This window comes from Paracoccidioides brasiliensis, assembly GCF_000150735.1.
Source record: "Paracoccidioides brasiliensis Pb18 unplaced genomic scaffold supercont2.17, whole genome shotgun sequence".
NCBI lineage: Eukaryota > Fungi > Ascomycota > Eurotiomycetes > Onygenales > Ajellomycetaceae > Paracoccidioides > Paracoccidioides brasiliensis.
In genome coordinates this window covers 43,062-69,900 of record NW_011371374.1, presented here as the reverse complement: position 1 = coordinate 69,900, position 26,839 = coordinate 43,062, and the positions used below count along the sequence as shown (strand labels likewise).

Below are 26,839 nucleotides of genomic sequence, written 5' to 3'. Positions count from 1 at the left end.
TTCACAAACTTACACCTCCAATATGCAGCACCAACCAGAACAGCATAAACAGATCAAAACTCATCGAACTAAATTGAGACTTTCCTGAGAGATCCAAGTCACCAGAGCGCCGTACTCCCACTCCAGGCCCCTCTACATTTCCCGGCACCAAGCGGCCTGCCCCTTGTACTCCCGAGGGCGGCCAGGTTCTCCATAAACGTGCCAAGGTTTTGGATCCTGGAGAGAATGTGAACTCCTTGAGCTAACTAGCAGGTCCAAAAAAATTATGCAAGTGGTTGCAAGGATTATTGGCCACAGTACCATCACCAGTACATACTGCCGACATGCGCCGCGGCATGACCTTTGATGATAAGCGCTATGATTTCAAAAGCACATCCCCCAGTGTGACCTCGTTTCGTAAATTTCAGCCGCTCACTGAGCTCCGTAGCTCAGGTGGTTATCAAGTCGTTTTCCAGGAAACGCAGATCTCTGGATAAGCAGGTGCTCAAATGATCCCGTTCCATCAGTCAACGCCCAGCAGATGAATGAACTAACATCGATTCATTCAGCGCACAAGCCAAGCCTCTTCAAGAGAAATTGCGAGGAACTCTACGGCAACCGTGTCCTCCGCTGTCTGATGATCTCACCCACTGGCCGGCCAATCTATGACTACAAGTCACCCTTGGAGCTGCTCACAGCACTTCGCGATGCTATAAAGGCTCAGTCTCTTTACTTGGATGGGAACATCCTTGATCGAGATAATTCAGATAACAATATAATAATAATTGATCCGGACAAGGAGGATGGTTACTCAGGCATGCTAACTGATCTGGCTCTATCCAAAGAAGTTGGTAATAAGCGAAGTGGCGCACGGCACCAGACCAGCATGATGGAGTTTATGGCAATTGATGTGCTACTTAATATTGATCATACCTACCGGCATGACCTCGAGTCGTTCTTCTACGTGCTTATCTGGCAATGTGCCCGTCACGGTTAGGAAAAATTAAATGAGCTACAGCCTGTTGTACAGCTTGTCATATACCCCCCTCACATCATCTCTCTTAAAGCCTAGATCATTTTCATGAGTGTCACAAAGATGCAGCAATTGCAGCATAATTGAGCACACGAGACAAATATGCCCTGAACCTAGTATCATTTTAATTAATTTGATTCGTGGTAGTTGAGCATAGATATTTCAGGTTAATATCTATGAAATATGCTAGTTGCAGATTTGCTAACAGACTCAGTCAGTGGGTGACCGGCTCAGATCTAGTTAGCCAGTCGGATGCTTTGACTGAGCAATGGTTCAGCCCGGGGAAAGCTTAATTCCCACCTCCCTAAGCCAATTCTTTGGACATCTCGGACCAGGGAATACCTGTAGCCTAGGTAATACTTCCCATTGTTATCAAAATTGTCATTATCAGTTTAGAGATTTTAAACTTCTGTGGTTCTGGGTCAGCCATTCCGTTAACTAGATTAACTTCACATGTTTTCAACCTTGGCAGAATTCCCCGCTTAAAGTTGGATTGCAACTCAACAAGGTAAGTTCTCGCGCTGATATTTGCTCATTGTACAACTCTGGAATTGCTTTCGCTCGGGTTGGGAAATCTAGAGGAATATCAGATATCGGATACTCGTGATGGCGATGGGCTACGGAGCGAAGATGTCCCCTCGTCTACTCCCAGCTATGTCCAACTTCGTGCCCAGCTGATCGGAGTGATCACACTTCAAGTTGGCCTGAAAATGCACACTTCCGCACGGTATATTCAGGGCATATGTGTACGCCATAGAATTTAAAGGATCATGTGAATCTAATTTGGATAATGGTTTTGAGAAACCAAAAGGTATTGTGGAGCGCTCTCAGAGGCTTCAACAACGGTCCCATGGAAAGCACAGGAAATCCAAGAAGGTATGCTTTGAATATCCGTGCTTTAAGAAATAAAAAGTCCGGCGGCAAAATTGTACATTGGAGCTTAGATTGAATAGCTGAGATATATCAAGAAAGTCACCTTTATTGTTGCTATTCTTTAGTATCTATCATTATTCTGTAGATGAGGTTGATGTTGATTGTAGTGGACTGTTTTACTAGTTTACTAGTTATCAGATGATCTGATAACTAAATGACCAAGCACAAATGCAAACAAGACAAAACAAGAATTAACGTCTTGTAAAAGAGCCGCATTCCAGCTTCAATCGCGAAGGATCGCGCGCAACATCTGAACATCCCGTGGCATCAGTTTCGCTTTCTCCTGGATTACAAAACCCATGTCCATTCATTTTCACTAAGTTCTGATATCGTTGTCTAACGGACCCCATTGAACACATTGTCATTTGTGCGCTAATGATGGCGGACCTATGATCTATCTCTTGCTTACCTCTTTCATCTGGTGGTTTGAGTTGATTTGGCCCCAATTTCCCCGTGAAATCCAATGATCTGCCTTTCTGCTTTTGTCTGCATGGTAATCGTATTGCTTTCACCGTGAAGCTCTCACGGGATTGGCTTGAACGCTCCCCGTCTGACTCAACACCATGTTCACCTTTACTCCTTTGCTAGGGGCGCAATCCTCTAGCTCGAGAGCTGTCCAGTCGATATTAGAGCTTGATGGTGGAGTGAAGATACTAGTTGACGTTGGTTGGGATCATAGTTTTGACACATCTGCCCTTGCAGAACTGGAAAGGTGAGCTTTTCTTTGAACTTCTCAACAGATATCCATATCCTACTGGTGCTTCTGCTGTTTCATTGGGCTAATGATGTGTCCTCTATTCCCTTACATTTAGACAAATCCCTACTCTTTCACTTATTCTTTTAACCCATGCGACGCCATCTCATATTGGTGCATTTGCCCATTGTTGCAAGACATTTCCACTTTTTACACAAATTCCCGTTTACGCAACCAGTCCAGTCATCGCATTCGGTCGCAGTCTACTTCAAGATCTTTATGCCTCCGCGCCTCTTGCTGCAACTTTTTGGCCACCAGCCACTGCTGGAGCTTCATCCCCAACGTCAGCGGCGGCTTCTAGAACTGCAATTTCACCAGAATCTGCTGATACAGACCAGAACGAACGCCCCCGGATACTTCTACCTCCACCTTCAACGGAAGAAATTGCTCGATATTTCTCGCTCATTCAGCCATTGAAGTATTCTCAGCCGCATCAACCTTTGCCTTCCCCATTTTCTCCTCCTCTCAACGGTTTAACCCTCACGGCATATAACGCTGGTCATACAGTTGGAGGAACTATATGGCATATCCAACATGGTATGGAATCCATTATTTATGCAGTAGACTGGAATCAAGCAAGAGAGAATGTCATTGCTGGTGCTGCTTGGTTTGGAGGGAGCGGAGGGAGCGGAACAGAAGTCGTTGAACAATTGAGGAAACCAACAGCGTTGGTGTGCAGCACAAGAGGCGGAGATAAACTTGCCCTCTCTGGTGGGAGGAAGAGAAGAGATGACCTTCTCTTGGATATGCTGCGGAGTTGCTTTTCCAAAGGTGGAACTGTCCTCATACCGATGGATACCAGTGCGCGTGTTCTTGAACTGGCATATGTTTTGGAACATGCATGGCGGGAATCAGCTGAGACGGCAGATGGAGAGGACCCATTAAAAGGTGCAGGCCTATACCTAGCTGGAAGGAAAGCCCACGGTACGATGCGGCTTGCACGAAGCATGCTAGAGTGGATGGATGAAGGTATCGTTCGAGAATTTGAGGCGGGACATGGCAGAGACCCTGTCACTGGTGGTGGTAAAGGCCGTTCTGATGGCCCTAGCCAGCGAAATGCTCCAGCTTCCGTCCCCGATAAAAAGAGCGATAACGCATCTAAAGGTCTTGGCCCATTTACGTTCAGGCACCTTAAAATCGTGGAACGCAAAACCAAACTTGATAAAATTCTAGGATCAAACGCGCCTCAAGTAATTTTAACGCCTGACACATCACTTGAATGGGGATATTCTAAGCACGTTCTGCAAAAAATAGCTGCGGGGTCTGAGAATCTTATTATTTTAACTGAGCCCTATCCTATTTCGGCCAATGCGCAGAGAACAGAAGATGGAGGGTCGAGATCCTCGCTAGCTCACAAGATATGGTCTATTTATGAAGAACGAAGGGATGGAGTCGCTTCAGAAAAAACCGCTAGTGGAGAGCTGCTAGAGCAGGTTCATAGCGGCGGAAGCAAGTTATCTGTCACTGACGTTGAAAAGAGTGCTTTAGATGCCAGCGAGCTTCTTATGTATCAGCAGTATTTGGCTACACAAAGGCAATTGCAAAATACCTCTCAAGGGATTGGAGATTCTGGGTTAGAAAATACGGCCGATACACTTGATGATGGATCTAGTTCGTCGTCGTCTGAAGACTCTGACTCAGAACAACAAGGAAAGGTGCTTAACGTCTCTGTTTCCCTTGGGCACTCCAATAGGAATAAGCTAGGCTTGAGCGACGCTGACCTGGGTGTTAACATTCTCTTACGACGGAAAAATGTTCACGATTACGATGTCCGCGGTAAAAAGGGCCGCGAACGAATGTTTCCATACGTTGCTCCAAAAAAACGTGGAGATGAATATGGCGAATTTATACGGCCAGAAGAATATCTGAGAGCTGAGGAACGGGAAGAAGCTGAAATGCAGACACAACGCGGTCCAGATGGACGTATCCAAACCAGACTTGGCCCGAAGCGAAGATGGGGGGAACTTAACGCTAATGGTAAAAAACCTCCAAATGCAAATAAGCGCCAGCACGTATCACCTGGCACCGGAGATTTACAGGATATCAGCGGAGATATGGCGCTTGCTGGTGGACTTGTAATCAACGGCACTGAAAACGCAAGTTCATCTGAAGAAGACACTGAAGAGCAACCTGTCGAGGGCCCCTCCAGGGTGACTTTTGTTCATTCAACACTGGAATTGAATGCGCGCATCGCTTTTGTAGATTTTGCTGGTTTACATGACAAACGCAGCTTGGAAATGCTCATTCCTCTGATACAACCAAGAAAGTTAATCTTAACCGCTGGTCTCAAGGACGAAACCATGGCTCTCGTTGCTGAATGTCGGAATTTGCTGACAGCGAAAGCTGGAATAGAACTGGGGTTGTCTAGTGAGTCAGTTGTCGACATCTTCACGCCAGCACCTGGCGAGACGGTGGACGCAAGCGTCGACACCAACGCCTGGATGGTAAAGCTAAGCAAAGACTTGGTCAAACTTCTAAAGTGGCAAAATGTTAGAAGTTTAGGAGTCGTTGCCCTCATGGGAGAGTTGCGGGGACCAGAGCCTGCCTCTGACGACGAAAACGGTCCAGAGATGTCCCAAAAGAAGCAAAAGATGCTACTAGAAAATTCTCCTGGCACCGGGGAGAACAAGCAGAATCCACTGACTCCCAAGAAGGACAGCTTTCCACTTCTAGATGTTCTACCCGCCAACATGGCTGCGGCAACAAGGTCCGTGACTCGACCACTTCATGTTGGAGACCTCAGGCTGGCCGACCTTCGTAAACTTATGCAATCCTCAGGCCATACTGCCGAATTTCGTGGTGAAGGCACTCTTTTAATCGATGGATTTGTTGCTGTAAGGAAATCTGGGACTGGGAAAATTGAAATCGAGGGCGCCGCTCAATCCGTTCTCTCTAACCGCTCAGCCGTGAAGCATGATGAGGGAAGTTTTCTGGCAGTTAAGAAGAAAATTTACGAAGGCCTGGCGATTGTTGCAGGAGGATAAAAAAAAATCTCGTCCTTCTAGTGGTATATACCGGGAAAATTCACTTCTTTTTCTTTGACTATTGTTCTTGGGCTCATTTGTGATATTCATGCAACATTTTCATGCGACCTAAATATGTTTGACATTGAATTTTCTAACAAAGTGTTTTGCTATGTTTTGTTATAAGCTGTTTTATTGTTGACTTGCTCATTCATTTGTCAAACAAGCAACTTTTTACTTGAGGATGACAAGGGTCTCTTTCTTGTATCAAGTTTTTGTTCTTTTCACTTTTTGATACACATTTTTCAGTGAGGATAAAGAATTCCTCTTCCACTTGATGATTTTATACTACTGTCTGTGAAGACGTCCAATGGTCATGTTTTTATTTTTTATTTTCTATTTTCTATTTTTAATTTTCACCTATTATATGACTTGTGAAGTTGAGGATATGTTCACACACTCTTGGGCTTGGACTTTCTGGCCTTATAAATACTCATGCCTTTCCTGACTTCTATACTTCTTACTCTCTTTCCATGGTCATGAAAAGTCCCATTTTATATAAGTCAACTACTTCTATATCTGTCTTGATATCTATACAAGTTGGTTCCTCTGCACCCTCAACACTCATTGCAGACCGTTCTACTAACATTGATCACCAGCTGCTTTATTTGCTCCTTCAGTGTACCTTGTCGATCAGCGATATCCATATCCATATCCATATCCACATATTCATAGATACGCCGTATATAATGGCCGAAATACGTTATATAACGACCGATGGACAACCTCCAAATGGAGGACTGCCTCTGCCGACAACTTTTCCACAAGCGCAGCCGCAAGAAGTTCATGTGCCAGGTCTGGTGCCCATCTTTGCACAAGCACCTTTTCCCCAGCCGCTGCCCCAACCTCCTGCGTCGGGACTGATACCCGTCTTTGCACCAGCAGCCCCTCCCCAAGGTGTCTTCTTCCAACTAGCACTTCTCCCACCAACAGCTACACCTCCAGGTACGGGCCTCCTTCCGGTGGTCCATCTAGTGTTTCAGGTACTATTTCAGCCCTCCTAATGCCTACACAGTCGGCCCCACCTACATGGTTATCCCCCAAACCCAACAACCCGCGCAACAGTTTGTAGTTCAACAGACTGCACTTCAACTAGCCGCAGTGCTTCCTCCCCCCACTATCTTTACTCAAGGCCCAAACCCGCAAACCCCTCACGGTGCGATGATACCGGGTACGGCCAATCCACTTATTATGCCCGGTGGCCAGGGATATATATTCCCACCAGACACCACGACCATCCATTTACTCAACCCCCGATACCACTACCCTTGGGAGGACCAGTCCGCACCTATCCAATTCACAAGGTACCAGGTTTCAACCCGCATGACTGTGGCAGAATTGATTAGGCAGCTATGCCCATCCGACGCAGCTATCAGGGGCCGCGGTCTCGTTGAATGCCTGCAGCAGGCCAATGCGAATATGGCATTTTGGGTTAAGGGAGAAGAATATTTTGTTGGGGAAGGGAGAGGGGAAGCTCTGGCGATGCGAAACAAGGTCGGTCAGAGTCTTCAGGCTGTTGGTTGGAATGAACATCGGACAGAGGCCAATCCAGTTTGGCTTGTAAGGTCCCTTAGCTTGGCATGAGTTTTGTCCTCTGTTCTTTTTCTTTCTTTCTTTCTTTCTTTCTTTCTTTCTTTTTTCTTTTTTCTTTTTTTTTTTCTTTCGCTGTTGCTGTTGCTGTTGCTGTTTCATTACATCCCCCCTCTCTTGTCTACGCTGTTCAATAGACCCTTTGGGGTCTGGTGTTGGTTATCCTGTTTCACTTTTTGAGTTTTGTGATTTTCCCGCTTGAACTTGTTTTACTCGTGTTTTGTTTCTGCCGGCGAGCATATAACTTGCATAGTTGATCAACATCTCTGTTGCATTTGTCTGGCTGACATGTGATTCTGCTTGAGCTAACTTCCTTTCTCTATATCGTTTCTTACTTTTTCCCAATGATTTTTCCTCCCTGAATCTGCAGTATTTATTTCCCTTGTTATCTACCTGCAACTTTTAGCACTAAGTTGATTGTTTTTATTATGTTCTTTGTGTTCTCTTTCTCAGATTTTATCATTGTAAATAGTTCTTTTGTTTCTGGTCCCTTTGGAGAGTTTGTGTCCATTGTCATAGTGCCTCCATATGTTTATAGTTACATCAATGGCATTGTATTTGACGTTTTGATTGAACATAGGTATGAAACCCCCATAGAAAATATCCGCAGCAGCTACTCTACAGTACGAAAAGTTTCTTGAGGAACCGAGGTTGCAGAGTACATTCGGAAGAAGCTTTATAATACCTTTGAAGTCCAGTCGTATGCAACGCATACGTGACCTTTGACGATGATACATCATCACCCTGTAAACACACCTCTTTCAGAGATATTGAACAAGCTTTTGGCCAGGCGGGAGCCAAAACCGGACATACAATTTGTCAAACAAATTGCCTTAAGTAATGTAATATCGGCAGCGATCTTAAGGGAGTCATAGAATGCAGTTACTATTAATCAGATAGCTGAAGGACGAAAACATTAACTTCACCCTTTTTCCTATATATCCTCCGTAACTGACAAGTATTCTGGACATTTTCTGTTGGGGCAATATGTGGGTTTAGCCGTTGCTCGCACGTAGCGTGTAACTTATATAGTTAGCTAGCCCTCCCTCCTTTTTGTCCATCACCAATGACAAGGTCGTATTTCCGGTCATCATAAAGAGACAAATACCTCGAACCCGCGTTCGTTCATTGCCCCCCCAAACTAAATCGCGCTGTTGTTTGACACTGTCATCATTGCCGACTTTGGCTATACCTACCGGCTATCTGCACTGGTAGTTATCACTCTCCTGTCTGGCATTAGGCAATGAGAATAGGGCGTCGATTACACTTCCCTTGAGATTCAAGGCGACGCTTGTCCAAACACTTCCCCCGATGGAAGGTTACATGCGCAAATAATCACTAGTTTCGGCTTTTTGTTTCCTTTCTTTTCCGTTCTCTGGCGTTTGCAATTGTGTGGCCTATTAATTGTCGGGGCCAAGAGAGACAGGGAGAGCGCTGGGAGTCGGCCGCCTGATGTCAGCCAGGCCCCTATCCCCTATCTCAGCTGCTTAGTTCCCGCCATAATTAGGGAAAGAAAACAATGAGGGAGGGGGGTCTAGGGCGCCAGCCAGGTCTTTGGCGGGTTAATGCGTTTCGTAAGCTCCATGCTAACTATTACGCCGTACCGTCGTCTCTGTTCTATGTTCTGTGCACACTACTAACGGCATAATCTGTGCTGTTGCGCCTATGTGTCTACCCATGATTCCGCCACAACCAATTAGCCCTAGACCCAACTTAAACGTATTCCTTGTTGGTTCAGCTGTTGGGCGATCAAGCGAAAGTCCGCAGAATATCGATTTTCCCAACTTGTTGAGATGGTTTCCAGCAATAAGGGATCGAGGTCGAAAATCCACTAAAACCATAAACTACTGCGTCGGTTGAGATCTCAGTTTCTCATAGGCCCGAACACGCAAGCCATGTGCAAAAGTATCGTGTCTTTTGCGTAGCTGTGACCACTCATATTCGCAGATGCCAGGGACGAAATTGTGCCTAGTGTTGTGGCTTGCCCGCCCTTTAAAACCCCCCACTAGCAACCCCTGGGAGGGATTAATCTGCAATGAGAGAGCTGCGGCTATGTCTAGATCTCTTCGCGCCTCCGTTGAGCGTTTGGCGGTGCCGCCCGAAGTGATAGGCCTTAAATGGAAAAATCAGAAGCGGTGGAACGTTACCCTCCCGCACAATGTGCATATGTGCCATGCTAGCATCCCGCTTAGGCCAAACTCATTGACATTCTGGTTTCGAATTATATAACAACGTAACAGGTCCCTTGAAAGGAGGGGACAGGATCGTTCGTCCCTGGCACACTCCCCCCTCGTATATGTCTACCCGAGGCGCCCACATCCACCCCCCAAATTGAGTAACTGGAAGTATGGCGCAGAATATGACCTCTAACGGTGTCGCAGCTATCGAAATTGACGTGAGTGTTGTATTAGGAGCGGTCGTCAGGCTGAAGCTGACGACTTCTCTACAGAAGACAATTGACGATGGAATTGCTCTGTATGAAGAGTCGTGAGTAAGCTCAAGCGAGAATCATTCGTCTTTCAGGGTTTTCTTGCTTTCTGCGGTAACTGACATATCCTGCATTTTCCTGGGCAGAGTTAATAGTACTATATATGCGACATCGATCGATTCATGTGTTTTAGACTATAAGTAAGTCAAGGAGCCAGTTTTCAACAAGAATTGCAGGTTTCTAGCCAGCTAATGCACTTCAGATACGAGGTGCGAAGTCGCTCAATCCAACAAACGGTTACGAGTTACTCAGGCTAAGTCTCTTTTCGCGGCGCATCAGAACGGACGCAGATACCACGCCTTCCACGAAGGAGCGTATATTCTAGTACGTGTGCTGGCATATGCAAAGCGGATTCGAATACAACTACTAAACTTCAACGGTAGCCAAATGACGAGGCAGAACAGATCCGCATGGACCTGGTGAGACCATCTTGAATAACAATGCCTCTTTCTGTCCAAGATCGGAACAGGCTAACCCTTGGAGTCAGGAGCATCATATCTATCGAATGATTCTCGCCGGAGAACTCTACCGTGCCCCTCTGAAACCGAATCCAAAACGTGTCCTTGATTTTGGCACCGGAAATGGAAACTGGGCAATCGATTTCGCGAAGTCAGTGGAAATGTTATGTAGTAGTACGCCGTTCGAATTCGAATCAACGCTAACCTTTTGGATGCAGCCAACACCCCGAATCCAAGGTCATCGGTTGGTTACACCCCTGATTTATTCTTAATCCTCAACATCAGGAAGATAACTTATCTTGGGCCCAAATTGAAATCTCTTAGGTTCTGATCTAAGTCCGATTCAGCCAACATGGTATATCACCCAGATGTCATAACGCTCAACAACACTGTCTCACACTGCAATATCTCAGGGTTCCACCGAACTGTTCCTTCGAAATTGATGATGTTGAAACGGAATGGCCATACAAATCGTCGAAGGCATTTAATTATATTCACAGTCGTAACATGGCCGGCTCAATTAAAGACTTTGATAATCTGTTTGCTCAAGCTTTCAAGCATCTACAACCAGGAGGATACCTTGAGATGCAGAGTTTCGAAGCTGGATTTTTCTCGGACGATGGCACTCTGGAAAACGCTCAGAGTGCTCTGAAGTGGAAGAATCTCTTGATTGAGGCGAGCAATAAATTTGGTAAGCCTCTCGATGTGGAGGGAACGTGGGAAAAGAAGATGGCGAAGGCAGGATTTGTGGATATTAAGAATGACGTCTACAAGGTATGTTGGTTTGTTGTCATTTTGAAAAGAAAATGGAGTTAAAACTGCCGTGGCCACTTCTTATTTCCCTTTTGGTCCCCCGCCCTCAATTTTAATCTGAAGCCTAGATGAAATCAACGATACGCAAACCAACTGACCGTTTTACCTGTAGGTTCCAGTCTACCCATGGCCAAAGAATAAGAAACTTAAAGAAATTGCTCAATACCAGCAACTCCATCTTACCGCCTTTTTGGAAGCATATACCCTCGCTCTCTTCACTCGCGTACTCAAGTGGGATAAGAAGGAAATTGACATCTTGCTGGAGGCTGTAAAAAAGGACCTCCAAAACCGATCGAACCACATATATGGCAAGATTCACGTCATATACGGGAGGAAGCAAGAATAGGAGAGGAGGCTGTTGGGGGGTTTTTTGGCAAAACGTATCATGCTATTCATCGTCGTCTCCATTTGACTTGATAGTCGATTAATATGAGCTCGTTTTGCTTTATCTTTAATCAAATTCCATGGTGTGGAGAGTTTGTTGGGAAAGGACCAGTTTGCATCGGTATCGAATGTTGTGTGCTGCGAAATGAAGGATGGGATGGTATAGGGGAGTGAAGAACCTCCACATCCGAAAGAATCTAGCCGAAAGAAACAAATTTTCAATTGCGTTGTGAGTCAGAAAGCGAAATTTCGGACAGGCAAACTGATATGCGAAAAAATATGGGACTGTCAGGCAAAGATATCGTGGAATCCATGTACGAAAGGGGAACGTTCATGCATCGAAATCAATTGCAGTCCCGTAGGGGTTGTCTATGTCTTCAGTCCCAACTTCCTGGAGTATGTCCTTGGTACATGGCCCAGTGTATTTTCTTAATGAGAGGTTAGATGGTGATTTTTGTATTTTGTTCGAAAGGCAAAAGAGGAAAATGGTCAAGGCGCAAAAAGTAGTAATTACATACCGTCTAGCAGAAAGCCACCACCATGACAGTGAGAACAGTGCTATAAATGCAGCCACACATATAGCATAATTCCTATGCAATGTTAGTATATCTGGAATTGACACCCTCTTCAAAGGCGGCCTTACATATTCTGTGGGGTGATTGGCCTAGTAGGAGGGAAGAAAAGGACCACGCTAATAAATAGCACCCAGACAATGGCAATAGTGTTCAAAGGTGTTCCCCATTTCCCAAGCGTAAACGGCCCTTCGATAAACCGAACTTGATGTTTATATAGTTGATGGGCCAATATAACGGCGATATATGACAAGTCAAGGGCAGGCGCTGTGATATTGAATATGGCTGTAGCTGTCTGTGTAGATCCGATGGCAATGCAGTTTAAGCAAATGCTGAAGAAAACCACAAACCAGACGGCATTGACGGGTGTTAATGTATAGGGGTTAACCTGCGAAAAGAATCTATAAGAATGTTTGTTAGGTTGTCTGCATATGATATAAATGCTACACAATATAAAATTAGACATTTCGTACTTTGAGAAAGGGAGGGCATCGTCACGTGCGAAAGCATAGGCCATTCTGGTATCAGCAAGCATGGCAGAGCAGCAAGTGAAAATTTGAACAAGAATGGAAAATGAAAACATTATAGTCCCACCGGTTCGTCCACCAGCATTAAAGAATATCTGGGCAGCTGGTAGGCCAGTGGGAGATTTTAATATCACATCCAAATCAGTCAAACAGAAACACATTGTAACAGTTAGCATCCATCCAAGAACACCCGATACAAGGATAGCTGTTTGAATAGCCATGGGGCCACGGATCGCAGCGTCATGAGTCTCTTCTGACATACTAAATGAGCAACAGTTAGTAACATATCAATATGCGTTCCCGTAAAAGCACCTACTGAGTTGTCCCATCGTAATCAGTCATGGTCCAAGCCACAGATATAAATCCCAAAAGAAACGAAAACCCCCTTGAATTCCACCCGGAACCATCCGTCACATTGGTGAACACCCACTTAGCGGACTGTTTATGGGGTGTCAGGACCAAGAGTGTAATACAAATGGCAATTGAAGCAAGAACTGTAATTTTGGTGAGACGAAAATATTCGTGAAATGCATTCGGCCAGGGAGATCATACTGTTGATTGGGGCGAACCACAGGACAATTCTGTGCAAAATTTTGGTGGTCAAAGAACACACCACACCCATCGCGCACAGTAATGCAATAGATAAAAGTACGGTTTGAAGGGCAGTCCTACATGCCATGTTAGCAAAACATATCCAGAATCTATAGCGATACACATCATATTTGCGAAAGGTCAGAGAAGAGGAGGGGGGTTGATCAGATATAGACAAGATGAATTGAGAACATACGGCGAATATGAGTATTTCCCGTTGTCTAGGGAAGAGTTCATACTTGCACAAGCCAGCAGCATCTGGCTTACGGTATATGCAACACTGGATACACCAGCAGTCTGTCCAAGCAAATTGCACCAGCCTTGAATCCAGGAAAATATTGCAACTTGATTTGGAGGTACAACGTGCTTCGTTACAAAATACATCCCCCCGGCTGTGGGATATGCTGACACAAGTTCAGCAACAGAACTACCAATACACATGGCCATAAAGGATCCTATAAACCAGCACCATACTGCTGTAGCAGGACCACCAGCAGCCAAAGGTGGGCCAAAGGTTGCTGGAACAGAACCAAGAACTCCAAGAATGGAGATTGCGTAGGAAACTGTAGACCATTTTGAAAATTCTCTCCTCAGCTCCTAAGGAAATTAATCAGAATAGTCCAGTTCTCGTTAGAAGTGGCTTGGAGGGGAGACGCTACCGCTCCCAAAAAAAAAAAAAAAAAAAAAAAAAAAAAAAAAAAAAAAAAAAAAAGAAACCAAAACAAAATAAATAAAATAAAATAAAATAAAACAGACCTGTTTATATCCTATTCGCGCCAGCAGTCGCTCATCGTCGTCCTGTATTGTAGCCATTGTAGAAGAAACCACTTCAGGAATACCTTTGATGGGTATCTCCTTGTCTTCAATTTCCCCGTCACCTCTTCCGTTCAATGGCTGTTCGCTGGAAATTAGAGCCATACTCCCTGGTAGATTACACACGGGGTGTTATGAGGGTGACTTGGAAGGGGTACGCAGCGCCAGAGAAGAATATTTTCCCGACCAGCATGAGATGACGCTCTTTATCATTTTTATCAACTTACCGCTTTTCAAACACCACAATATTTTTGCTTTTAATCGAGTTGATCATTGGAGAAGCTAGCACAGCCCACGTCAAGGGAAGAATAGCCGGAGGAGCCAGTGGAGTGCCTCTGATGGCATCAGGTAAACCAGAGAAACAAGTATACCTGGAGGTGGCAAGAGGATGTTGTGGGAATGGCTGTTTTCCTCCTCAGAGAAGCCAGGAGCTACTTCGAGCTCGGTTGAGTTCAGGTTATCTTTCGGGGCGTCTGACAAGCAGCCGTTCGGGCCCCCTGTCTACGATTGGAGAAATGGAGGTTGTGGCGTTCGACAGGGATGAGTGGCTCACGGGTTTCTCACCATCTTAGTTCAACCCAATCCCCACCGGCACACACGATTCGAAGAACACCATCTCAAAATTTTGCGGCACGGCAGGGAATCTGGCGTCGACAGGGATGAGTGGCTCTCGGGCTTATCACCGTCTTAGTCCAAACCCACCCCACCAGCATCATGGATCGAAGAACCCCCATCTCAAGATTTTGCGGCCCTGCAAGACTGCAGTACCATCTGCTATCCATGGATTGCTTTCACTGCTTTCCACCTCTGATCCTCGTGGTGACAACGCGAGTTTATCCGACCCAGATTTGATATGTCATTCCAAGGTCGATAGACATGTGGCCCCGTTAGCATTGTTTCAAGTATCCGGGATCGTCAGAGTAGACTCTGAAGATGGTCGAAGCTAATATTGTGGCCCGCACATTAGTGTCACTAGGATGAACTATTCCAACATCCACCCATAACCAGGACAATTGTGCAGTGTCGCATTGACGAGCCGACAGCTACATCATAGGTGGGGGATTGGTGGTGATCATCTTACGAGATGTCCAAACACTCTGCGTGTTTTGAGGCGGATTTCAAGCAGCTTTTGTGCTTCTTTAATTGACAATAATCGATCGATTGATCAGCATTCATAATAAAACTGCTGAGGAACTTCTGGAAAGGCTAATAATGATGAAATTGGACCGTTTTCACTTGAGTACCATGGCACAGCATTATCCTTCAAAAGGCTTAAGTTAACTTCGGAGCCCAACCAACCGTTTTTTAGGTCACCTTATACAAGTCATCGGGATGTGAGCAGATTATCTATTTAACTTTCTTCCGCACCCAGTTCCTCCTGCGTATGATCTAACTAAGATACATTTTGCAGGTTGGTGTTGGTTGTTACTCTAATCCATAACTATAGTTAATGATTAGTTAGCTTCTTGAGAGGTTTAAGCCTTCTGGGCTGTCTTCTTGTCAACCACCTTCGCTGCTTCGAGAACACACGTAAGAACCCACAACAAGATTTGAACTATGGAGCCGTCAGAAGACAAACCCGGTGATCCTGCAGCCATGTAGGATGTCAAGCAAAAGGTATGGCACCGCTCATCCACCAGAAGCCACTGTCCCCACATAGTTTAAGGTAAGGAAGGACATGTAACATGTAATCATGTATATTCTTCCATGATGCGTTGAGGTTCTTCGGTGTTCGCTTCTTGTGCTTATTGGACATAGAATGATATAAAATAAATCATTCTGCTTCTAGAAAGAAAAAGTAGAGACCAAGCGTGACTTTATCTAACTTGGAAGGCTAGGTATGTCGTTTCCAGACTTGAAGTACAGCACTCTCTGTAAGCCTGTTTTGGTATGATTAGCACTTTAGGGGTGTGGGTGAGATGAACACACTCCCCTATAGGATATAGATGCATGAAAGTAAGGGCTTGGAGTTTCTATGATGTTCAATTGAAAATAAACCTAAATTTCGAACTTTTAAAGGGCCACCGATTTTCTGGAGCACCGAATGCATGAGCGGAACCAAATGCCAGCAAATAACGCTTCCCATGTCGATTGTTTTCCTGGCATGCTCGGATGCCCCTGAGCTGTCCAGGGCCTCCTAGTTCTTGGTTAAATATTAATGTGAATGGCAAGAAAGTGGTTGATAATATCCTCGTTAAAGATTTATTTAGCAGTCCGCTATTTCTATATAGAGTGGCAGTTGAGCAGACTTGGCATTTCGTGGAATCAAAATTGTTAACCCCTTAGAAACAAGTCCTGCCATTTGGAGCCAACCGGAAAGAAAGCCACATTTTCTTATTCGAGTGAATCCATGAACACTTTGCAAGATTTTTATTTATTTTATTTTATTTTATCTTTTAGCTTTTATCTTTTATTTTTGGCCCTGGGTATTCTTTGGGTACTTCCATTCAATACGACCTCCATTCCCTATCGGTTATGATCTACCCATTAAAAAGAGAACATTCCCAGAAACCAAACTGCATTGTGGAAACAAAATATTAGCACAAAGCGAAATGCGTTGGTTTTGGTTATGTTGTGTCAATCATAGAAAAAAGGAAATTCATGTCAGCATCGACATAAACTGATGGGCCTTGCAAGTCCCTAACTTTCAGTCAAAAATTGTGAAAATTAAGGGTAACCAAAATAACCAGTTATGTGCTAACATCAATGAAGCAAATGCTACACTAAAGTGCATCAATTGGAGATTTATGATACCTAAACACTCATAGACTTGTTGGGTGGGGTTGTATCCAGCATCCGTAGAAGTGATCAGCTATAGAACTCGAGTAATTGTAGGAGGGTGAAGCCTTTCCACCCAAAAAGAAGGGTTGAGAAGTAATTTACTGCAATGATCCAGCTGAGAGCGGATGCTTTGCAGCAATTCATATAAATAGCTACCGGAAAGGTGAGCAGCTTAAAATCTTTGCAACTGTCCATATTCGGTTGCGGAAAAGCCGTGGCATCAATATGCCTCCTCCCTGCGCCGGTTGAAATAGCTTAACAAACCCCTTGGTAATATCTCTAGCATTTTGTACCAGGGAATTTTTTTGTTTCGATAAGGGGATATTACAATGGACGGTCTTCAGATGGCCAGTAACATCGTATCTGTCCCCGCTAGTTTAGGTTGTTAGCTTCAGAATAGATCTTCAACGATTTAGACTCCGCATCTTGAATGCATGGCGGGAAATTGGAAAACATGGCATATGCAAGTAATTGCATTGCCGAATTTGTCCAAAAAATTTGAGAAGTGGCAGTGAGTATGCCTGGACAGTATAACCCTGGAGTAAAACACGATGCCACGCGTTTTTCATTGAAGGTTGGTTTTCTCCCAAGTAGGAACCTTTGTGCTCTCCTTTGGTGGTGACACCTACTTATAAGTTTAAATAAAGAAAAGCGGGTTACGAAGTCATTAAGACTTTCTGGAGAGTTTTGTACCACTTTCTTAACCTTGCCATCAGATTTGCATTCTGCTGCTATTTCTATGGTCAAAATGAACCAAGACAAAACTTGTCCGCAAAAAACCGATCAACGTTTCATAAGCTTTCCGCATTACCTGGAGCAAGGTGGGAACGACGGATTGGCTGAAAACTGCTGTGAATTGGAGTCCTCAACTAACAATACATTTCGGCGATGACTTTGAGCACGGCATTCGACCTTGGTCCCCCAAGATCCACCAGTAATCGTCGTAAATTGTCGTTCGGAGAAGGGTGCAAAGTTATCGTCAAGGTTCAATCCTGGAAAAAGCGTTGTTACCACATCCAGAGATTCTAGGATAGCTCAAGTCAAGTAGCATCTTTCAGTAGCCATTAACATAACATTTTCCGGGAACATTTGAGAAGCCTGCAGTGGTATGCAATAGTATGTCGTTGTATGTGGTTGTATGTTGTTGTTCAAGATCAGGGTAGCTTCATTTAAGCTGGGCAGAGAACATCACGTGAAAGTCTTTTCGGCGTCACATAAATCCGGGCTCTAAGGTTTCTCCCGTGTATGAACAAGCTATGTGGTCAGTTTTCCGCAACGCAAGTCTGCCAGCAGCAGTTCTCGACGCCCGGTACATCCACACGTTGAGCTTCCGCGCTTTTCCTGGCTATGATATAGCGGAGTAGCAATTGCGGATACCCGCGAACCGCTGCCGGAAGACCCCACTTGATCTCTTCTTCACGATACCGCTTTGGTATTCGAACGCGGAAGCATCATGGCTGACTTTTCGACATATCATTCGCTTGGTCAGGGTGAAGAAGACAAGCTGAATTCTCAGATAAGAACACAGCCTGCCCCACCGCAATTTAACCCTCCGATCGCCAAAGGCCCTCCGGGCTACCACCAAAACGAGGCTCCTTATGGAGCTCACCCGATCCCCATGGGCTCAACCGGGTGTCCATCCTCATCTGGTGGATTTGATGAAGGACCCGGTGCGGTGGGTAGGTTGACATCGCAAATGGGCGGCTTAGGGATCAGTGGAGATATCGGCGGAAGTGTTCGTGCTCACAAAAAGAAAGATCGGCATGTGTATCATGACTTTGGGGCTCCGTCTCCAACTCTGCATGCTTTTAATGGAATGCCACAAGGAGGAATGCAGAGTCAATCGCAATTCCTCAATACCGGAATGAATCACCAACCTCGACCCGGGTCCTCATATTCCGATATATCTTCTTCTAGCCTGCAAAACTCATTACGGACGGGACAACCTTCCTTTGTTGCAACACCGAAACCGACATTCTCTTCTGCTAGTGATAGCTCCGTACATACACAAGGGAAAGTTGACCCAGAACAAGTTCCCGGTATTCCAATTGCACGCGATATTGCCGCTCAGTATTACCAAGGCCATATATATCCTACAATGGAACGTCACATACCCCCTCCTGCCGCAATCCCTTTTATTGCTCACGATCAAGGCAATTCCTCCCCGAAGTTCGCCCGGCTTACTCTCAATAATATTCCATCCACTGTCGAATTTCTTTCTTCCACTGCACTTCCCCTTGGCATGGTTCTACAACCCCTTGCCACTTTAGACGCTGGCGAGCAACCCATTCCTGTCTTGGACTTTGGAGACGCTGGTCCTCCAAGATGTAGAAGGTGCAGAGCTTATATTAATCCGTTTATGATGTTCAGATCAGGTGGTAATAAATTCGTATGCAACATGTGCGCCTTTCCAAACGAAGTACCATCGGAGTATTTTTCACCTCTAGATCCCTCAGGGGTTCGCGTTGACCGCATGCAACGACCCGAACTAATGCTGGGGACAGTTGAATATATGGTTCCGAAGGAATATTGGGGTAAAGTTCCGGTTGGGATACGCTGGCTGTTCTTGATCGACGTTTCGCAAGAAGCGGTAACTCGGGGGTTTTTAGAGGCTTGCTGTGAGGGGATAATGGCGGCTTTATATGGGGGCAACAACGATGATGATGAATCACCAAAAGACGATAGTACACCTCCAAAGAAACTCCCCGAAGGTTCTAAAGTCGGAATAATTACTTTCGATAAAGAAGTTCAATTTTATAACCTCAGCGTATGTTTGGCAGTTTTGCTTTTCCAATATCAAAATGCTTACGCAGGGATACAGGCCCGCCTCGAACAAGCCCAAATGATTGTTATGGCGGATCTTGACGAACCGTTTGTTCCATTGAGTGAAGGACTTTTTGTCGATCCATACGAATCAAAGTACTGTGAACCGATACCTTTTCCCCTTCCCTCCGTCTGTGCTAACTAGTGTCTAGGCATGTTATATCGTCCCTATTAACCCAAATACCGACATTGTTTCTCCATATTAAAAACCCGGAGCCAGCTCTTTTACCGGCAATTAATGCCGCCTTGTCCGCCCTGGAGCAAACTGGGGGGAAAATGATTTGTTCATTGGCAAGCTTACCAACCTGGGGCCCAGGTCGGTTATTTATGAGAGATGATGGAAAGGGACAAGGAACCGACGCCGAAAAGAAACTCTTCACCACTGAGCACCCCAGTTGGAAAAAGACTGCCACAAAACTGGCTGAGAGTGGAGTGGGGATTGACTTGTTCATAGCGTCTTGTGGTGGCGCTTATATGGACATCGCTACCATTGGTAAATCCCACAACGTCTACATATAGGTTCAAATGCTAATTATTGTTGGATCAGGCCATGTAGCAGCAGTATCCGGTGGGGAGACCTTCCTATACCCTAATTTCCATGCACCTCGCGACGTTCTCAAGCTATCAAACGAGCTGTCCCATGCCGTCAATCGGGAAACGGGATACCAGGCTTTGCTAAAAGTTCGATGCTCAAATGGGCTTCAAGTCGCATCCTATTATGGTAACTTCATGCAACACACCTTTGGCTCGGACTTCCAACTAGGTTGTGTTGATGCAGACAAAGCCTTTGGTGTTGTCTTCACGTACGATGGAAAGCTCGATACGAAATTAGACGCTCATTTTCAGGCGGCTCTGTTATATACAACCGCTAGCGGCCAGCGGCGAGTTAGATGCATCAATACGGTTGCCGCTGTCAATGAAGGAGGCATGGAAACTATGAAAGCAATTGATCAAGATGCTGTGGTTAACATAATTGCCAAAGAAGGTTAGTTTGAACTCTTTGCCACATTACAGCAGGTCAGCTAATCTTGATTCCAAAGCCGCATCAAAAATGCCAGATAAATCGCTTAAAGATATTCGAGCTGGGTTAACCGAAAAGACTATCGATATTCTTGCCGGTTACCGGAAAAATTTTTCGCTGTCTCACCCTCCCGGCCAACTTGTGTTACCGGAAAATATGAAGGAATTTGCTATGTATATATTGAGTTTGGTGAAATCTCGCGCTTTCAAGTGTGAGTGTTCCAGTTAAAATTTCCGGCAGTGATCTACGACCCATTTTCGAAAGAGTCCTTTTCTGACGTCACACAGGTGGTCATGAAACATCCGATCGTCGGATTCATGATCTGCGCATGCTTCGTTCATTTGGCTGCACCGAACTCTCACTCTATCTATATCCTCGCATTATTCCGATCCACAACTTAAACCCAGAGGACGGTTTCACCAATGAACAAGGCCAGCTTCAAGTTCCTCCCGCACTCCGAGCATCTTTCTCCCGCATTGAAGAAGGCGGTGCCTACATCGTTGATAATGGTCAGATCTGCCTACTCTGGATTCATGCGCAGGTCTCGCCAAATTTACTCGAGGACCTTTTTGGCCCTGGTAAAACGAAGCTGCAGTCTCTTGATCCCAACACTACATCTATTCCTCTACTAGAAACCCATCTCAACGCTCAGGTGCGAAATATTATCCAATACCTCTCTACTATCCGTGGTTCCAAGTCTGTCACGATACAGCTTGCGCGTCAGGGGATAGACGGTGCCGAATACGAATTTGCCAGACTCCTTCTGGAGGACAGAAATAATGATGCTCAAAGTTACGTTGACTGGCTGGTGCATATTCATCGGCAGATACAACTCGAGCTTGGAGGTCATCGGAAAAAGGAGGAGAGCGGTACAGCAATCGCTGGAGTGGAAAACACGTTATCTGGGTTGAGCGGGCTACGGCCGCCATATTGGTGATTTCAACTGATTTGGCATAGCGGGTTTAATCGGCTTTTACAATTAAAATGGCTGTATTATTTCTTTAATCCATATCATGCGCATGGCAAGAGGATATTTTTGTCTTTCATAGAGACATGGTGCTAAATGGAATTGAAAATATGGATTGAAAAGTAACACCCTCCTCTTGTTGCCTTGTTTGGAGTGTTGGAGAACCTGACTATCACTTTATTCCCACAGCTGAAATATTACCCAGGTAATTTGTCGCATGCGGAATTAACTGACTATTCGTGGTAGATACAACTTGGGAAACCTTTAGGATGGATGTGTAACATTCAAATCACGTGATCGGTCTGATCAGTTAATCGGCGTGGGATGTTCCCATTGGTAACTATCCCCATGTTTTTGTCTCATCCGAAGTCTGGATAGCTTGTGAGACTCGAAATGGTTCAGCGGATATCCCGCGCGGGTGGCGCGCCCCCTCAAGATCGGGTTTACCCGCTCTAGTTTTCCGAATAATTTAGTTTTGCCACCGCGGCTAATGGCAAATTGCCGCGCTAAGCGTTAAGGTCGAATGACCAAAGTCCGCTTAGGAAGTTGCGTATAACGTCGCTATTATTGGGCGCATTTTGAGATCACAACCAGGATCGGGGAAATACCACTTGTTAATCTCATCCCTCTCTGTCAGCGGATTGAAGGTGATTTCACAGAGTTAGATTAAACCTGGAAGGAAGCTGTTCGCCCTACCCGACTATTCTCCGTGAATTATGGAGTCCCTTTTTGTCTTATCTAGCCAGTCCCATTATATCAAATGAGAGTCGGCGGCTGGACTTCATTGCCAATTACCAAGTGGTTAAAATGAAGGAAAGCATCCCATGTCCTTTCTTCCAGGGTTCCCAGCCTCCCAGGTGGAGAAAGATTGCATATGTTCCGGGCATACGCTTTGAACTCTGGAGCCTTTAAAAAAGAAAAAAAAAATTGGCATCATATGATGTTTGTGAAAGAAATATCAGACTGGTGAGAACAGCTTATCTGCTCATATCAATTCGCTGGAAATCTACCTTATGGTTTTCTTAAGTTCAGGGAAAATTTTAATCCATCAATCCAACAGTCCGTTTCAGCACTTACGAAGCTTGCGGCCGCTCCCGCACGCCCCATATGGTTCCTTAAAAACTTAAATCCTCGCAACCAAAACCCCTGAATGGAACCTTGGGATTGTCCCAGGGACCAACTGCTCCAACCATGCAACGGTTTCGTCTTATCATTTTCTGCTGGGATGTAATTTTTGTGATAGCCTCAAAGCTATTCCAAATGCCGTTATTGTTGTCAAAAATTTCACTCCTTGAACCATTGGGAGCTACGAAATGAATTCCCAAGGGTATCCAAAATTTTATCCTGCTCTTCGTCTATAAATGGCCCAACGGCTCCCACGTCGAGCATCCACTCGCTCTTCTCAGGATAGCCATCATTATTTGACAATCAATCTTTACCTTCATTATATATACTTATTGTGTTTTTGACAATCCACATCGGACCAACCCAACATGTCTATCAAAAAGGTCGTCGTTGCTGCCGCCGCATTTGCTGGTCTCCTTCCAGCCACATTAGCCGGCACCGCCAAGGTTCAGAACAACTGCGGATATCCCGTTTATCTCTGGTCGGTCGGCGGAGACAACGGGCAGATGAACGTGATTCCACCCAACCATAGTTATGCGGAACAGTACCGTGTCGCCCGAAATGGAGGCGGTATTTCCCTCAAGATCTCCAAAAATCAAAACCTTGCGAGTATCACGCAGTTTGAATACACTCTTGCCGGTAACAAATTGTTTTACGATATTTCAGCCATCAACGGGGAGCCATTCGTGAATGATGGCATAAGCCTCAGTTCCCCCAATGGCAATTGCCATAAAGTTATTTGCCCTCCGGGTGAAAGTCCTTGCAAGAGCGTCTACAACAAGCCAAACGACGATTTCGCGACTCACTCATGCTCCGCTGCTGCTGACCTTTCACTTGTCCTCTGCACTGGCGGCAGACAGCAGGTATATAGTCCTCGCCGGCCGCCCAGCGCCTAAGTGGAGAGCATAGACTTCCACCGACGCCTCATTTCCTATTTCATATGACGTTCCTCTCTTGAGCGACCTTCATTCTTTTTTATAACCAAACAATATTTTCGATCTCTTCAATGTACCTATCTATTGTCAGATTACACGCTCCAGGCAATTCATCACTAGTACGATGCTTTTGTCATTGGTTTTGCTATCGTTTTGTGGAATCCTGGCTTTGCGGGCCGTTAAAGGCGGCCCAAACCATTGAATCTATCCATTCATTACTTGCTCTTCTTGGGATGATAAAATCTTATACAATGTTTATTAGACAGACACGATAAATATCCATCACGTCCACCGCGCCATATTTTGCGAAAGGAATGCAGAAAAATAATCACAAAAGATGAATACCAATTGAATCTCTCAGGTACAGTTGAGTTCTTGGAGCCAGTCAGAGCGCCGAACCATGTCAAATTCATCACGGCCGTACCCTACAACCTTGGAGATGAGTGGCAAAGTTGTAAATGTTTGATGTAGGGATCGGTCGATTTATTCCAAGGTAGGGGGTAGAGCTTATGCCAAGTCTCTCTATACCAGGCCAACACTAGCAGTCTACTACTCTTATGTAATGACAAGTTTTATTCATAGTTAACTAATGATTCCTCAACTCCTAATCGTATTCTACCACTAAGCCTTAATCCCTAATGCATGCCTCTAACCAACCCCAAAGCCACCCTAAGCCAGTTGAAAGGAATGCTTAGAGGTTGGTTTGTGAGTGTGAGTGTAGGGAGCCAGTTAGCGTTGACCGAGCGTAGAGAGCCTTGGCATAGATCTTCCCGTTCAAACCGTAATTATGCCAAGTAGGGGGCAAAAGAGGCAAAAAGCGTAGATTTGTCTTAGTCAGCAATGGCACCTTATCATTGCCACACGGAATGGGAAATTTTATTCCGAAAGGCTAAATCAACGACTTATGTTTATTAGTCAGCAAGACTGGGATGGTTTGATCTTGGGAGGGCAAAAGCAATCAATTACCTAAGTTCTATCTACGCGGAATCACTTGTTGGGCGTCCGCTCGGGGCGGCGGCGTTCGCCTAGTTACCAACGCCACCCCCGACGCCGCCGTGAGGACTCTTGAAGCTGGCTGTTCAAACCTAGATCCCATCGAAAACATGGCTACATATGAAAATTTATTATTCTCTCCTATTTTGCCTGTTAATCCCTAGTAATTTGCAGAAACATCTAAAAGCTGCTAGTTATGTCTGGGGGTTTTGCAAGACCATCTGCCGTCATATCCTCCGTGGGGAATCTAATTCAAAGAAATAAATCCCTCATTCAACTGCGCAAGCGAGTTATGAAAATGGATGTCTATATGCCGACTACAGGCCGTAATCATGACCGTATTGAGACGCCTGCAGTTGCTGTAGTTGAGAGCGGGATTGCAGCATTGGCACTAGGTTGAGGTGCCAAAAGGAGATTGTCAATATCTTTAACGTGCAATCAATGTCGCCAATTCTCTGATGACATTTGTACGCTCCTCAGCAAGAGAAATGGCATATTCTGTGCAAATTTTCTCTCAAAGAGCTGCAGTGTTGTCAGGTTCCAATGTTCCAATTATCATCCACACAGGTGGATCGCAACTCCTATGCATTAGGGTTTTGTACAGACTGTGCACTTCTCCTTTTCCAAGGACGTCCCATCTTAAGGCACTGTGTACTGTTTTTTTGGTCAAGATATCAATCCCATCAATGACCTCCACATCCGCCAAGATCCCAACCTTCACGCCTGATAGTTGGATTCATTGAATGTAGTCACGGTTTTTGTATCTAATGACACCTTAACCCTTCTTCAGGTATTCACGGACCTCCTGCCTTAAGTCATCTACAGGGGTAGTTACCACTGTTGTTGCTAGGAGAATCCTGCCGTGTGGCCATCATCATCTGTTGGCAGAATGCAAGCAGACCTGCAGCAGTCATCCTAATTGTGCTGTTTGCACCAGGTGTAGGCAATGGGATGGGCATTTTAAGACAGGGCGTTCTCTCAGGGAATCAGTGCCTGGCTGGCGGCCATGATCACTTAGGGCCCTCCATGGTGTCTTCTTTTTCAGCCATATCAAAACTGGGTAAGCTCCTCTTCTTGTGAATCTGAGATGCTCTCTTTGTCTTCCTCAACTGTAGATTTTTCAGAAGCATTTGAGAATGATCTCAGTGATTGTTTTCATTCAGAGTGTGAGGTAGAGAGTAGTCCGCTAATTGGTCTCCGGACTTGAGAATCTTTTGAAAAGACATGAAAAACTAGAATAGCTCGTTGGGCATTCTCAGAGGCTACTGTTTATCATGCTCACGCAGGCCAAAACGGTTCCTCTGCACGCGCAAAATAATGAGAATCCCTGTGAATAACTGCTTATCTTCTCTAGATTGAACTCACCTGATGTTCACACAATGTTATTTTTATGAAAAATCGCGTCAATTATTTAAGATAAGGTACACTAACCGGGTTGTAACCTGTGGGATGGTTGATAATGCAGTTATTGGAGGGAAAAGCTAGCTAGTTCCCATAAACTGGTTGCGCGGAATCACGTGCAGGGCCGCTCGGGGCGACGGCGGTCGCCTACGCCAACATAAAGCGCCCCAAGTCTGTAACGAAGCTCCTTGTCGCAGATATTAGATAGGCAAGCATCTGCTCAAGTCGGCAACAGATCCCACAAGGGTTATCACAGAAATACTACGCTATTAATTACTCTAGATCACAGCCCTCAGGCGATGAAGTCCATCCTACACTTTCTTTAGTTAAGTTAGTTAACTAGTTACCCTCTGTCTAGCAGGAATGACTTCATCTACGCCTTGAGCATTGTCACCCAGTGAAATATGGATTGAGAGAGAGCGAGAAGTTCAGTGCCATCACAGAGTGCAAACGTGATTTTGGGCCTTGCTTGACTTTTAACATCTGGGTATGAATTGGATGCAGTTCTAATACATCCAACACTTCACAGCACTCTGACTACTGAACTGTTCCGACATGATTTTGGAAGCGCAGCGTGAAGACATTGGCTTTTCAGTGCCTATACTCCGTTGTCAGTGGGCAATCGCAGAAGATGATAAGTAACCGTTATTGGAACCTCTGATACCAGTATTTTCGCACATACGCAATAGATAGCAAAAGGCCGATGAAGCCAATGAACGAACGACATTCGTATAATGACGGAGAATAAACGGGAAAGAATCCAATATATACAAACAACAACTATATCCATCAACGGTCAAGGAAGAGCTGACTGTTTACCCTGCAGATAGCCTCT

At 45.2% G+C, this 26,839-nt stretch overlaps 7 protein-coding genes across 7 annotated transcripts; 6 read left to right on the top strand and 1 right to left on the bottom strand.

The window, feature by feature from the left end:
* Positions 1-323: 323 nt before the first annotated feature.
* Positions 324-976, top strand: PADG_08145 (uncharacterized protein; the record flags this gene model as incomplete). Its single annotated transcript, XM_010765385.1, has 2 exons — positions 324-432; positions 456-976. 2 exons carry the CDS (start codon positions 324-326, stop codon positions 974-976), a joined length of 630 nt encoding a protein of 209 aa, XP_010763687.1.
* A 1,532-nt stretch (positions 977-2,508) lies between these two features.
* Positions 2,509-5,683, top strand: PADG_08144 (cleavage polyadenylation factor subunit CFT2; the record flags this gene model as incomplete). Its single annotated transcript, XM_010765384.1, has 2 exons — positions 2,509-2,657; positions 2,758-5,683. 2 exons carry the CDS (start codon positions 2,509-2,511, stop codon positions 5,681-5,683), a joined length of 3,075 nt encoding a protein of 1,024 aa, XP_010763686.1.
* Positions 5,684-6,411: 728 nt separating this feature from the next.
* Positions 6,412-7,306, top strand: PADG_08143 (uncharacterized protein; the record flags this gene model as incomplete). Its single annotated transcript, XM_010765383.1, has 2 exons — positions 6,412-6,667; positions 6,738-7,306. The coding sequence occupies 2 exons, from the start codon at positions 6,412-6,414 to the stop codon at positions 7,304-7,306; spliced, it is 825 nt and encodes a 274-aa protein (XP_010763685.1).
* Positions 7,307-9,659: 2,353 nt separating this feature from the next.
* Positions 9,660-11,417, top strand: PADG_08142 (uncharacterized protein; the record flags this gene model as incomplete). Its single annotated transcript, XM_010765382.1, has 10 exons — positions 9,660-9,707; positions 9,762-9,799; positions 9,887-9,940; positions 10,010-10,124; positions 10,184-10,219; positions 10,288-10,409; positions 10,477-10,502; positions 10,583-10,613; positions 10,672-11,032; positions 11,184-11,417. 10 exons carry the CDS (start codon positions 9,660-9,662, stop codon positions 11,415-11,417), a joined length of 1,065 nt encoding a protein of 354 aa, XP_010763684.1.
* Positions 11,418-11,786: 369 nt separating this feature from the next.
* Positions 11,787-14,063, bottom strand: PADG_08141 (uncharacterized protein; the record flags this gene model as incomplete). The annotated part of the gene is made up of 8 exons (XM_010765381.1): positions 11,787-11,883; positions 11,974-12,045; positions 12,099-12,428; positions 12,501-12,815; positions 12,871-13,048; positions 13,107-13,222; positions 13,342-13,742; positions 13,902-14,063. The coding sequence occupies 8 exons, from the start codon at positions 14,061-14,063 to the stop codon at positions 11,787-11,789; spliced, it is 1,671 nt and encodes a 556-aa protein (XP_010763683.1).
* A 4,129-nt stretch (positions 14,064-18,192) lies between these two features.
* On the top strand, positions 18,193-21,520 carry PADG_08140 (uncharacterized protein; the record flags this gene model as incomplete). The annotated part of the gene is made up of 6 exons (XM_010765380.1): positions 18,193-19,506; positions 19,561-19,658; positions 19,715-20,055; positions 20,110-20,547; positions 20,603-20,794; positions 20,871-21,520. The coding sequence occupies 6 exons, from the start codon at positions 18,193-18,195 to the stop codon at positions 21,518-21,520; spliced, it is 3,033 nt and encodes a 1,010-aa protein (XP_010763682.1).
* A 1,523-nt stretch (positions 21,521-23,043) lies between these two features.
* Positions 23,044-23,571, top strand: PADG_08139 (uncharacterized protein; the record flags this gene model as incomplete). Its single annotated transcript, XM_010765412.1, has 1 exon — positions 23,044-23,571. One exon carries the CDS (start codon positions 23,044-23,046, stop codon positions 23,569-23,571), a length of 528 nt encoding a protein of 175 aa, XP_010763714.1.
* Between the last annotated feature and the right edge of the window lie 3,268 nt (positions 23,572-26,839).